Source organism: Bos indicus, chromosome 1 (assembly GCF_029378745.1).
Source record: "Bos indicus isolate NIAB-ARS_2022 breed Sahiwal x Tharparkar chromosome 1, NIAB-ARS_B.indTharparkar_mat_pri_1.0, whole genome shotgun sequence".
In the NCBI taxonomy this organism is placed as follows: domain Eukaryota; kingdom Metazoa; phylum Chordata; class Mammalia; order Artiodactyla; family Bovidae; genus Bos; species Bos indicus.
The window spans coordinates 73,523,509-73,536,343 of NC_091760.1; the positions used below are offsets into that span (position 1 = coordinate 73,523,509).

At 46.9% G+C, this 12,835-nt stretch overlaps 2 protein-coding genes and 1 long non-coding RNA gene across 6 annotated transcripts in view; 2 read left to right on the forward strand and 1 right to left on the reverse strand.

Moving 5' to 3' along the window:
* The window catches only part of LSG1 (large 60S subunit nuclear export GTPase 1), a 22,623-nt gene extending 21,417 nt beyond the window's left edge, over nucleotides 1-1,206 (forward strand). Inside the window, exon 14 of the mRNA XM_070789615.1 lies at nucleotides 741-1,206. Within this exon, the coding sequence (XP_070645716.1) occupies nucleotides 741-920 (180 nt within the window). The 3' untranslated portion in view covers nucleotides 921-1,206. The remainder of the gene's footprint in view (nucleotides 1-740) is intronic.
* Nucleotides 1,190-10,187, reverse strand: LOC139183156 (uncharacterized). Its single transcript, XR_011566659.1, has 3 exons — nucleotides 10,094-10,187; nucleotides 3,288-4,534; nucleotides 1,190-2,013 (listed from the first exon to the last, which is right to left on the reverse strand). It is a non-coding gene; the product is annotated as an uncharacterized lncRNA (long non-coding RNA).
* TMEM44 (transmembrane protein 44) overlaps nucleotides 9,335-12,835 on the forward strand; it is a 53,122-nt gene continuing 49,621 nt past the window's right edge. For all 4 annotated transcript variants that reach the window (XR_011566657.1, XM_070789598.1, XM_070789602.1 and 1 more), the window contains exons 1-2: nucleotides 9,335-10,182; nucleotides 12,580-12,706. Coding sequence is in view for 3 of the 4 variants with exons in the window: in XM_070789598.1 (XP_070645699.1) it covers nucleotides 10,028-10,182; nucleotides 12,580-12,706 (282 nt within the window). In the remaining variant the exon portion in view is untranslated. The remainder of the gene's footprint in view (nucleotides 10,183-12,579; nucleotides 12,707-12,835) is intronic.

The following is a 12,835-nucleotide window of genomic DNA, read 5'->3' on the forward strand; positions in this document are numbered from 1 at the left end:
TCAGTGGGAAGATGTGATGAAATTTCCAGGCAGAAGGAGTAAATGAACAGAGGCAAAAAGATACGGGAGTGTGGGTTTTATCAGCACCGAACCCATGTTGCAGGTGACCCTGTGTGCCACTGGAAGGAATATGGACTTGATTCCCCAGTCTGCAAGGGGCCTTCAGAGATCTGTGAGGACAGGACTTAGAGAGATACAGATTAGAGAACTCTAATAGAAGTGTGGACTCTGGACTCAACGAGTCTTGCAGTGGTCCAGTAAAAGCCAATGAACATCTGGGTTAAAGCAGTGGGGATGGATAAGAGGGAAGGATGTATAAAGTTCTAGAGACTGGAGTCCATGGAACTCAGTGCCTAACTGTTGTGACAGATAAGACGGAGTGTGTCATCTTGGGGGCTGAGCAGGTTCTTATACCACTGGCTGAAATAAAGAATGTAGAGTCAGCTTCTAACTAACTGAGTTACACAAGTAGAATTTTGATATCAAGAGAGATTTCCAGAAAATAGCTGGTATTACGAGTATTGATATAGATGGTGTTTGAAGCCATGGGACTAAATAAAAGTTGAAGGCAGAATGAATTGAAGACAAAACTCTGAGAAACTTATTTCGGGAATGGGGAGAGAAAGAAGAGCAATGAGAGACGGAAGTCCACTATCCTGGAGTTCTCCACAAACAATTCTGTGTGTATCCTCTGAAGGAGACTGCTGACACCGCCATTAATATCTTCCCTTATTCCCTAGGAAAATGTGAGAGCTCTGACCAAAGGAGTCCAGGCTGTGATGGGCTACAAGCCTGGGAGTGGCTTGGTGACAGCAGCTGCTGTGAGCTCTGAGAGGGGGGCTGGGAAGCCCTGGAAAAAACATGGCAACAGAAATAAAAAAGAGAAAAGCCGCAGACTCTATAAGCACCTGGATATGTGAACTTGGACTGCAACGGAACTGGCACCTTGGCTGTGCATCTGTGGTGCTACAGGGTGGACCCTTCTGATGCGCACACAGCAGCCGGTGTTAAGACCAAGGGGCTCTTTAGAGTACCAGCTCAGACTAGCAGTTGTCTCAGATTCCCAGAACCCTGCTCCTGTGAAAGGCTGAATTTAAGATGAGGGAATTTATGATGTATATTTGTGTAAATATATACACAAATGCAGAGTAATTTATAAATTGGGAATTTTGGGGAAAGATATTAAAGTTCAGTTGCTACTTGTGAGTTTTTTATTGGCTCATATAGATTTATTGCTATTTGGACATTTCACATTCTTTAAATGATTTTAATTTGCTGAAACCTGGATGGATTTTTTAGTACATGATTAAATTTGTGATACTTAACCTCACACACATACCCAGCTTATGCCCCTGATATGGCAGAAGGCATATCAGATCTTAGAACAGGGTTTGACATGGATGAGTTTTAAAGCCTGTGGAGAGCATGACCTACTGAAGATTTGAGTGTCCACCCCAGAGAGGGGAGCATGTGCTTTTTGTGTCATAGATGGTTTTGGAAATTTAGTGGAAGTTATGGACACTTTCTCCAGAAAAATGTGCATTACCACCTACACAAATGTGCAAAATGTATCCAGAGATTCATAGACCCCAAAGTTCATGAATTCGCAGTTAAGAAGACTTGCCTTTAACTGACTGTAATATATCTGGTATACTTGAAAATGTGTTCTATCTGGGGAATTTAAAATTTTTTATTCACCAATTTAACAAATACTCATTGACCAACTTTTCTATTTTGATGAAGTCTAAATTTATCTTTTTTCTTTGGTTGCATGTGCTTTGGTGTTAGAATCAAAGTATTGCCAAATGCAAGATTACTAAGATACACTCATTTTTTTTCTGAAGAGTTTTAGGGTTCTAGCTCTTAAATTCAGGTCTCTGGACCAGAGTTCACTTTTGTACATAGTGTGAGTCAGGAAATGGATCAGCTTAATTCTTTTACATGTGTGTATCCAGTAGACCCAGCACCGTTTATTAGAAAGGTCAGTCTTCTCCCATGTAGTTGTTTGGGCACCTGTGTGGAAAATCAAGCATAAATGTGAGGGCATTTCTAGAGATGTACCTTTGACAAGTCAAACGTTCATGAGTGGATAACAACTGTCAATGGTATCGGACTCAGCTTTCTAGCAAGTACAGCTTGTAAGAGATGGATGTGTATGCAGATGCTCTCCACACACACACACACACACACACACACACACACACACACACACACACACACACACACACACACACACACACACTCCACATCCCTCAGTAACACACACACACACACACACACACACACACTCCACATCCCTCAGTGTCAAATGGCGTCCGCCTGCCTGCAGCCCAGTTCCTGAACAGGCTGACAGCTTGCCACAAGCCCTGTGTTCCCTGCTTTCCCACCTGAGGACTTTTCCTGCACCCCAGGAGCTTGCTCAGCCTACACAAAGGGCAGCTTGGAAGGGCAGGAGGTGGAACCCCCGCAGAGTAACCCCCAACCAGGAAGGAGCGGGGGCCGGCTGGTAAGTACCCCAGCTTCCTGTCACGCAGCACGCACATTCTGGTTTCTCACAAGATCCTTAGTGGAACTGAGCCCTGTTTGCCCGTGGTTAAACTGTCGTGTTAACTCGCCTTTCCTTGCTCTTCTCCCTACCCTTCTTACTTTTGCTGCTTCCTCACTTCTGCTTCATGGAGTTGCCTCCCAAATAAACTAACTGAACCTTTGCTTAGAGTCTGAGGAACCCAAACTAGGACATCCTGAAAGGGAATTTCTGTCTTCACTTTCGCTTCTGCCTGGAATATGTCTTGTTAAGCAAACTTGAAATTTGTAAATAGTATGCCCACCCTTGTAGAGGTTAGTATTTTGAGGTTTTCGCAGGGCAGTCAGTATCACTTTATTGTTCTGAAGTCTTTTCTTACAGGGGACATACCATCCTTTTAAAGCAGAACCTGCTGTACATCTGTCATCTGTTTACTTTCAGGAAATTAGAAGGAAGTAAAGTTTTTGTCAAGAAACCAATAGCAATGTTTTCTTCATGGATACACAGGAAAAAATTAATAGCAGGCCAGAAATCCAAGTGCTACCTTGTTTTATTAGCCCTTTCCCCTCTTCAGTCTTTGTGGAGAAGTGAGGAAAATTTTTGAATTTCCACCATTTACAGCCATTTGTTGTCGTGTTCAATGTACTGTATACTAGTTGAGGGTGAGAGGCCATACAGAAAGGAAAGATAGTGCTTTCAAAAGTCTCCAGTTATAAAAAGGTTAACAACAACCATTTTGAGCAATTTAAAAATGAAGACTTACCTGGTCCTGTGGTTAAGACTCCAATTCCACTGCAGGGGCCATGAGTTCTATCCTTTGTGGGGCAACATCTCACATAATGCATGGCATGGCCAAAACAACAACAAAATGATTGATTTTTTTTTTTTTTAAGGCATTATGTTAGCAAAAAGTGCTCACTCAGTTCAGTTCAGTCGCTCAGTCATGTCCAACTCTTTGCAACCCCATGAATCACAGCACGCCAGGCCTCCCTGTTCATCACCAACTCCCGAAGTTCACTCAGACTCAGGTCCATTGAGTCGGTGATGCCATCCAGCCATCTCATCCTCTGTCGTCCCCTTCTCCTCCTGTCCCCAATCCCTCCCAGCATCAGAGTCTTTTCCAATGAGTCAACTCTTCGCATGAAGTGGCCAAAGTACTGGAGTTTCAGCTTTAGCATCATTCCTTCCAAAGAAATCCCAGGGCTGATCTCCAGAATGGACTGGTTGGATCTCCTTGCAGTCCAAGGGACTCTAAAGAGTCTTCTCCAACACCACAGTTTAAAAGCATCAATTCTTTTTTTTTTTTTTTAAAGCATCAATTCTTTGGCGCTCAGCTTTCTTCACAGTCCAACTCTCACATCCATACAAGACCACTGAAAAAACCATAGCCTTGACTAGACAGACGTTTGTTGGCAAAGTAATGTCTCTGCTTTTGAATATGCTATCCAGGTTGATCATAACTTTCCCTCCAAGGAGTAAGCGTCTTTTAATTTCATGGCTGCAGTCACCATCTGCAGTGATTTTTGGAGCCCGAAAAAATAAAGTCTGACACTGTTTCCACTGTTTCCCCATCTATTTCCCATGAAGTTATGGGACTGGATGCCATGATCTTCGTTTTCCGAATGTTGAGCTTTAAGCCAACTTTTTCACTCTCCTCTTTCACTTTCATCAAGAGCCTTTTTAGTTCCTCTTCCCTTTCTGCCATGAGGGTGGTGTCATTTGCATATCTGAGGTTATTGATATTTCTTCAGGCAATCTTGATTCCAGCTTGTGCTTCTTCCAGCCCGGCGTTTCTCATGATGTACTCTGCATATAAGTTAAATAAGCAGGGTGACAATATACAGCCTTGACGTACTCCTTTTCCTATTTGGAACCAGTCTGTTGTTCCATGTCCAGTTCTAACTGTTGCTTCCTGACCTGCATATAGGTTTCTCAAGAGGCAGGTCAGGTGGTCTGGTATTCCCATTTTTTTCAGAATTTTCCAGTTTATTGTGATCCACTCAATAGACCCTAAATAAAAATTTTAAATGTTTTATTAAAAACAAGATCGTACAGTGTGTTGATGGCAAAGTTCTAAATAGAACTCAGGACCTTAACAATCCTATCACTTCAGTCTTGACTCCAGTTTGTCCACAATGGGACTGCTTAAGATTTGGAATGGCCAGTATTTCAAAATGCATTCTTTAGGGACTTCCTGAGTGATGCAGTGGCTAAGACTCCACTCTCCCAATGCTGGATCAGGGAACTAGATCCCACATGCCTCAACTAAAGGCATGTTGCATACTGCAACAAAGATCAAAGGTCTTGTGTGCTGCAACTAAGACCTGGGGTAGCCAAGTAGATAGATAAACATACATTTTTTTTTTTAATGCATTATCTTAGAATTTCTCTCTATATAGCAGGTAAATTAAATTGATGAACTTTTTTTTATGTTATTGTTTAAGGAGTAGCCACAAGCCCTTTCTCTAAATAATGCATTTTATAAGAACATTGACAGGAGACAGTGTGTCCTCAGAAGAGGAAAGCTGTTGAGCTGCTCACCTGCCCACAGCCACCTCCCACCCTCTCACCAACCCCACCCCTCTTCACAGGCAGCTGGGATTTATGGTCCGATTGGCTGCCCGCTCCGGCAGGGCTAGTCAGCCTGCCACAGCCCTTCCTTCTTCAGGACAATGCCAGTGGCCGCAGTGCCTCTGCCAACAGGATGTGCTTACAAGCTGTGTGGGGAGGACGTGTGTTATGGTTCCCTTGTTAAGTTTTCCTTTTTGTTAAACTCTGGACCATGGCCAGAAGACATTCACTCTTGGGCCTGGGAGGAGCCTGGTAAAGGAACTGACTCACTTCCTGAGGGTGGATCATGTGGAGAGCCCTATGGAAGGTACTGGAAGAATTTGGGAGGGAGGGAGTTGGTTAGAATTCATCATCCTAAGTGTCCCCTACAGGACGGAGTCCTGGCTCCCTTGGGACTGGACCAACTGCCCCTCACATGGCTCTACCTGCTGCAGCATCTGCTGCTGCCTGTGCCCACAGGCCAGCCCTTCCTGCCATCAGGAGCACCTGATCTCCAAAGCTCAGCTCATGCCTTTCTTGAGAGCCTTCCCTAGCGTATTCACACAATACTAGGTATTGTTAGAGCATTTCCAGTATGTTCTTAAGTACATATCACTCTCTGGCCTGTTTAAAAATCAATATTTTCATTCTATGTATTTTCCTTACTATGTGCCAAGCACTGAGTTGCAGAGACAGATACGAACAAAACCATGGCAAGGCGCTCACAGCCTGGTAGAAAGACAACACTTAGCATGCTTGAAAGTCCCTACCAGAGGAGTAGAGTGGGCACTGGACCCCTCAGGACCAAGATCCCCGATCACCTGTGAGGGAAGACCACCCCGGTGGAACAGCTTTGGAAAGGAAAATCATCCAGTTTCGTTGTAGATGTGCTCAATTAAGATATGCAAGACATGTCACAAAGGCAGTTGCTATGTGAGACTGAACTGTGGGAGTTCTCAGCTGTGGATAATTCACTCCAGAGACCCAGGGGCAGAAGACAGATGCTCCTGGCACATGGTAGAAAACAGAACTAAGAACTGAGCTGTGTCTCCATTAGTTGACGTTCCTTTTCACATTTTCAGTGAACCACATTTGTATATAATATACATATGTGTATGTATGTATGTATTTAGCTGCGTTGGGTCTTAGTTGTGTCGCAAGGGATCTTTAGTTACGGCACGTGGGACCTAGTTCCCAGACCAGAGCACGGAGCTCCAGCCACTGGACCACCAGGGAAGTCCCTGAACCACATTTGTTTTTAAGTATATCTGAGGCTCTTCCTGGGAAAGACAGTAACAATAATAATTGCCACAGTTGGCATGTGCCAGATGCTTTATCTGCAGGATTTCTAATAATCATAGTAACTCTATGGTAGGTACTCTTGTTATCAGCTTACAGGTAAGAATACTCCTGTGCAAAAAGGATCAGCGCTTTACCCGGTCATAGCTGCAAGGAGGCAGAATGTGAATCCGGTCCAAGATTATCGAAAACCCACACTTTCCTACTGCATTGTCCGATGTCCCCAGATATCCAGTGACTGGAAACAGCTCCCCACAGTTTCTCCACCCCAAGCGAGGGCCATCTCATAACCTTGTTTCTCATAAGCATCTCCCAGGAAGCTTGCATAAAACAGTACAGTTGGCTGGATAATGGCCCCCAAAGATATCAAGTCCTGATCCTTGGAGCCTGTAAATGTTACCTTGTATGAAGAAAGGGTCTTTGCAGGTGTGATTTAGTTAAGGATCTTGAGACAGGGAGATTATTGTGGATTATTTGAGGAGGCCACAAATAAGAGAGAGGCAGAGGGAGATTAAACATAGAAGAGGAAAAGGCAATACAGACATGGAGACAGGAGGTAGAGACTGATCAGAGTGATGCAGCCGCAAGGCAGGGAATGTTCGCAGCCACCAGATGCTGGAAGAGAGGGGACAAGAAAGAGCTTCTCCCTTAAAGTGCCAGGGAGTAGGGCAGGCACCAGATACCAGATACCACTAAGGGGATAAAGCAGGCAGCCCAGGAAACACCTTGATTTTAGTCCTGTGACACTGATTGCAGACTTTGGGCCTCCAGGACTGTGAGGGAATGCATTTTTGTTGCTTTAAACCACGAAATTTGTGATGATTTGTTTCAGCAGATCTAGGACACTAATCCATGTGGATTCCAAGGACACATGCCCAGGGAGTTAAATTTAGTAGGTCTGCTTTTTGAAGGGCAACCAGAGCGATTCTGATACTGACAATCTATGGGCCACACCGCCTCAACTGCTCAGGCAGGGCAACTGTAGGACTTAAACCCTTAAGTGCTAACCGCTGGACCACCAGAGAATTACTGAAACAACTTTTAAATTAGGTCCACTTCCCCAGGATTTATGCTGAGGCTGAGGGAGAAGGAAACCATAATAAAGACTGAATCAAGTTAAACCGTGGTAATTTCAGATCTAAGCAAAACTGATAGTATCAGGTGATCTTGGGCCTGGTGAAAGGGCGACACCAAACTGGACAGTGCTCACTTTAGCAAGACAACTAGTGGGATAGATGATTTGGGGATAGACCTGCCTCTGGGAGCTGTAGGCACCAGAGGAACCCAGGATCTAGGTGGCCACCAGTCAGCACCCATGCGTGATTAGATCCAGGCAGAGACGGCCATTCGTAAGCACAGAGGAGAACACCGGAAGAACCCACAAAAACCCAGAAGACAAAAACAAAAAGAAGGAAAAAAAAAAAAGAACCAGAAGGCAGAGATTAGACTAAGGGTATTTATTGTTTATAGACTATGAGAAACTTGGGTTGTATATATTTTTCCTTTTAATTTACCCCTCTAATCGTGTCTCGCATGTATGCATGCTCAGTTGTATTCAACTTTGCAACCTCACGGACAGTAGCCTGCCAGGCTCCTCTGTCCATGGGATTCTCCAGGCAAGAGTACTGGAGTGGATTTTCATTTCCTCCTCCAGGCATCTTCCGACCCAGAGATCAAACTTGCATCTCCTTCATTCACAGGTGAATTTTTTACCACTGAACCAACTGTCTTAGTTGGCATTAATTTTATACTTCATCTTAATCATTTTACTTATTTGAATTTTGGCCCCTTTTGTTTAATAATATATTTAATCTCTCTTTGCTCAATTGCCTACGTAATATCTTTCTCTTCTACTGAACTGTAAAGGTAGGTGGGAACCATGTCTGTTTTTCTCAGCAGTGTGTCCCCAGCTCTTAGCACAAAGACTGACAGTGTTCATTTCTCCCGTGAGTGATCCTAACTTTTAAAGATGAATGAACCCATGAAATGGCACAGCCACTTTGGTAAACAGTCCAGTAGTTCCTCAAAACTTGAAACACAGAGTCACCCGGGGACCCAGCAATTTCACACCCAGGTATATGCCCAAGAGACTGAAAACCTGTATCCACACAAAAACTTGTACACAAGTGTTCGTAATAGCATCGTTCATAATGTCCCCAAAGTGGAAACAACTCAATTGTCCATCAAGTGATGAAAAGATAAATAAAATGTGGTACACCCATACAGTGGATTATTTTTTAGTTGTGAAAAAAAAATGGGGACTTCTCTGGTGGTCCAGGCCCTAAGACTCCGAACTCCCAAGGTAGGGGACCCCACTTGAATCCCTGTCAGAGAACTAAATCCCTGCATGCCTCAATGAAGATGGAAGTTCCTGAGTACCGCAACCACCGGTGCAGTCAAATAAATAAATAACAAAGAAATGACCCTCTGATACATGCCACAATGTAGATGAACCTTAAAAACATCATACTGAGTGAAAGAAGTCAGTCACAAAAAGGTTATCTATTGGATGATTCCATTTATAAGGAATGTCCAGCATAGACAAATCCATAGAGACAGAGGCTGCTGAGGGCTGGGAGTGCTTGAGGGGGACGGAGAGTAACTAAACGCTAGTGGGTACTAGGTTTTTTGCCAGGTAATGAAAACGTTCTAAAATTCGATAATGATGGTGGCTGCAGCAACTCGGTGGATATGTTAAAAACCACTGGCTTGTACACTTTAAAAGGGTGAATTTTCTATGGTATATGAATGGGATCTCCATAGAGCTATCTTTAAAAATAAAAAAAGAAATGATACAGACAAGTCCTTCTTTAAGTTATTAAAAATCAACAAGGAAAATTTTAAATTATAATAGTTTATTTTCAAGAAAAATAGTCCCATGTACTTGAGTGGCCGTGTGTCTGAATGGGAGGGGGCAGATTGCAAAAATCACGGGGCTCCCTGACTGCGGGGGTCGCCGCCTAGGAGGACTTCACTTCTAGAGCCCCGCTTGAGCAAATGGTGGGGACGCAGGGTGCAGCCACAGCCTCAGAAAAGAGGGTGAGAGAGGATGACGGGGAGCGCGTGCGATTCCTCTTTCCTGGCCTCCCACCGCACCCTTTGTATCGTGCCATTTTAACGATCTCACACCTCTCGGGATCACCAGAGCCCAAGCGGCTCGCCGGGAGCGAAGTGTGTATTGTTTGGCTCAGGAAATGTCGGGTAATGAAGGTGCCTCCCACTGGTCTGGCAGGTCACTGTATTCCGCTCTGGCCTCCGGTTTGGGGGATGGGTGACAGCAAAGGGGTCCGCGGAGCCGCGCCCCTTCTGTCTGCGGGGCAGGGAGCGCAGCCATTGTGCCGAGGCTGCTCCGGGCTCCCGCCGCTGGGGGGCGGCCTTTCGCCCGCAGACCCCCGACAATAGCGGGAGGGGTGGGGAGCAGCACGGTTCCGGAAACTTTTCCCTGGAGTCCTGACCGCCGCCGCGCGCCCCCGGGAGCACGGAGCTGGGCGCGCCCATCTCCGGCCGGCCAACTGTGTGCTCGGGCTGGCCTGGTGCGGCGGAACAGAACACAGAAGGGGGCGTGCGGGGCGGCAGCGCCGGGGCCGCGGGCAGCAAGGAAGGCTGCACGCGGGTCCCTGGCCACGCGAAGGCGCGGGCACCGGACTGGGCGGAATGGAGCTTGCCATGGGGGAGGCTCCCAGCCGCGCACCGGCGCTCGCGCTCTGGGACTGGGACTACCTGGACCGCTGCTTCGCCCGCCACCGTGTCTGCATCTCCTTCGGCCTGTGGATCTGCTCCTCTTCCTGCTGGATCGCCGTCCACGCGCTGTAATGGGGGCCGGGGCGGCTGCGGGGGGAACGGGGCGCTGGCCCTGCTGACTCGCTCTTGGGCACCTAGAAGGAGGAGGGCAGAAAGGGAGGATCCAAGAGGCAAGACAATTCCAGGGTTGAAAGGAACATTTTGCTGTAGACTGAAATCAGATCCTTCTTTCCGGATTCCACGAACGAGGAGGTTGGGCTGGGAGCCCACAGAAGGCTGGGTGGTATGGTGGGCGGGACCGTGGACTGGAAGCCGCCAGTCCTGGGTTCTCTTGTTAGCCTTTCCCCACTGACTGGCCCTGTGAGCTGGGCGAGGTGTAAAGTCCCTGGGACTCACTTATCCTCACATAAATGGGGATGTTAGCACATAGGACTGAATGGGAGGATCCAATGAGTTAGTGCTGGTAGAGCTCTTCTTAAATGCTCATTAAACAGCATTATTATTGCTCCCGCACTGCCATCCACCCTTGGCAGAGAACATGAGCCTGTCTCTCCATGTTTCTGGACTCAGTTTACCCAAGGCCCTCCTAGCTGAGAAGGGGAGAGGTAATTATATAACTCTGGCTACAAACTTTGCCAACACTGGAAGTGATCTGGCTGAGTGATCACCGTAACCTGGGTTCTAAGGGTGATGTCTGGCTAAAGGTGGCCTCTAGGTCTTCTGCCACCCTGTCCCAAGCTCTGAAGGATGGTGCCCCCCACCATGTATTCCCTAGGTGGAGGGGGAGGGAGAGAAGGACCACCACCAGGGAGGCTGGCACCTGCTCACCTTTAGCACACAATCCCGTTTACTTCAGGTCTGACGTTGTTGGAGAGAGTCTGCAGGCCATGAATAAGAAAACACTTGGAACATTTGCTGAGGGCCTAGTCCTGCCATCGTTAACTCACCAATCGCTGCCACCACCCCGTGAGGCAGGGACTGTCACTGACTCTGTTTAGATGAGGACGCCTGAGGTTCTGACAAGCTAACTAACTTGCCTGAGTGAATGGGTAGAACTGAAACCCCAGGACCTACTGGAAGGGGCAGGCTTGTGAGGTGACTACCCAGACCAGAGGATGGGAACTAAGGAGGCAGTTTACCTGCATTGTCTCACATGTTCATCACCGCCACCCTCTGAGATGGGTGTTATCAGACAGCTTACCCTCTGTTACAGAGCTTCTGTGAGAATGCCCACTGGCTGGGCCGAGAGCAGAGCCTCTGCCTTTCCACCCTGCCTCAGCTGTGTAGGGGCTGGATCAGGGCCAACCCAGGGTCCCTGACCCCTGAGAACTGGAGATCAGCAGGGCACACGCAGGGCCTCCACAGGTAAAGTGGAAGGCCTGCCGTTAACTCACCTTTCACCATAGCCCTCAGTTTTCTCCTCTCTCAAATAGGAGGGTTGAAATGAATTATTTCTAACTTGGGTCCAACTCGGAGAGTCTCTAGTGTAGAGTCTTCACTCTCAGTCCTTCAGTTTCAGGACTCAAAATTAACAGTTGACATTCCCACTGGGAGCTCTGGGCTTTGTCTAGCCAGTCAGGAATGTTTGGGAGCCCAGTTGTCTTCTGTCCACATCAATTTGTCCCAAGGGCTGATGCTCAGAACTGGCCAAATGGTCCTAATGATGTGGAGTAAGTCCTACCCTGTGGTTAAAGGAAATGAAACCAGAGCTGCAACTGTGCCTCAGTCTCCCTGTAGAAATGTTGGCAGGAAAACATCTCAGACAAAGTATTTCCAAGATCCGACTGATGATGCTGACAAAGAGACATCTGCCCCTTCCAGCTTGTCCTGCCTTCCTGCACTTATTCCTGGGGGAATGAGAGGGTAGAAAGTGAGCAGTAAGGGAGAGAGAAGCCAGCAGTGGCAATCCAAAGTGCCACAGCATCTTTGAGGAGTCTTCCCTTGTGTGCGAAGAACGTGCACCCAAAATGAAATCAACTCAGATGCAGCTGGCAGAAACTGAGCCATCTCACTGCACAGATGGATTAGAAGGATTTCATGTTAATTGCAAAGAAACAAGTTGCCTTTTTAATTTAGGCAATTAACTCTGCTCTGCAGTAAAACTGCAATGATTGGATTACTTTTATAACTCTCCTGTTTCCTTTCAAAAAAAGAAAAGCTGACAGCTCGTTTGTCAGCACTGAGAGGTGGGTCTGAATTTGAGGCAGCCAGATTGATAGGGGGAAAGAAACTCCTCCTTTTGTGAGGCCTGGCTCTTGCTGTGGGCTTGTTGGTCAGAGGCTCAGAGTCCCTTCCATCCTTTACTTTTTGCATCTATAAACTAAGGTCAAAAACACCTGGTGAATATCTGGGGAAGAAAGTGATTCATAAGGACACCAAGTCACAACTGCCTTTTTCAGACACCTGCTCTGGGAGCCCAGCCTTACATTTCTGTATTCTGTCCACACTCCTGTCTGTCTCCTCAGGCTTCTGTATCTGAGATGTGGGAGGAAATCTGGACGGGACCAGTCAGCGTTGTGGGCTGCGTGCTGCCTCCTGATTAGTCTGTGTGACACCATTGGGGCGATTCTGGCCAAGCAGCTCACCATTCAGGTGGGTTGGGCCCACAGGTGACTGTGGCCTCTGCTTTGTTCCTTCCCCACGCAAAGCAGCTTTGACCTAGGGTCTGTGCCCCTGCTGGCCTTTCTGCTCCTCCAATAACCACGTGACTCACTGCTTACC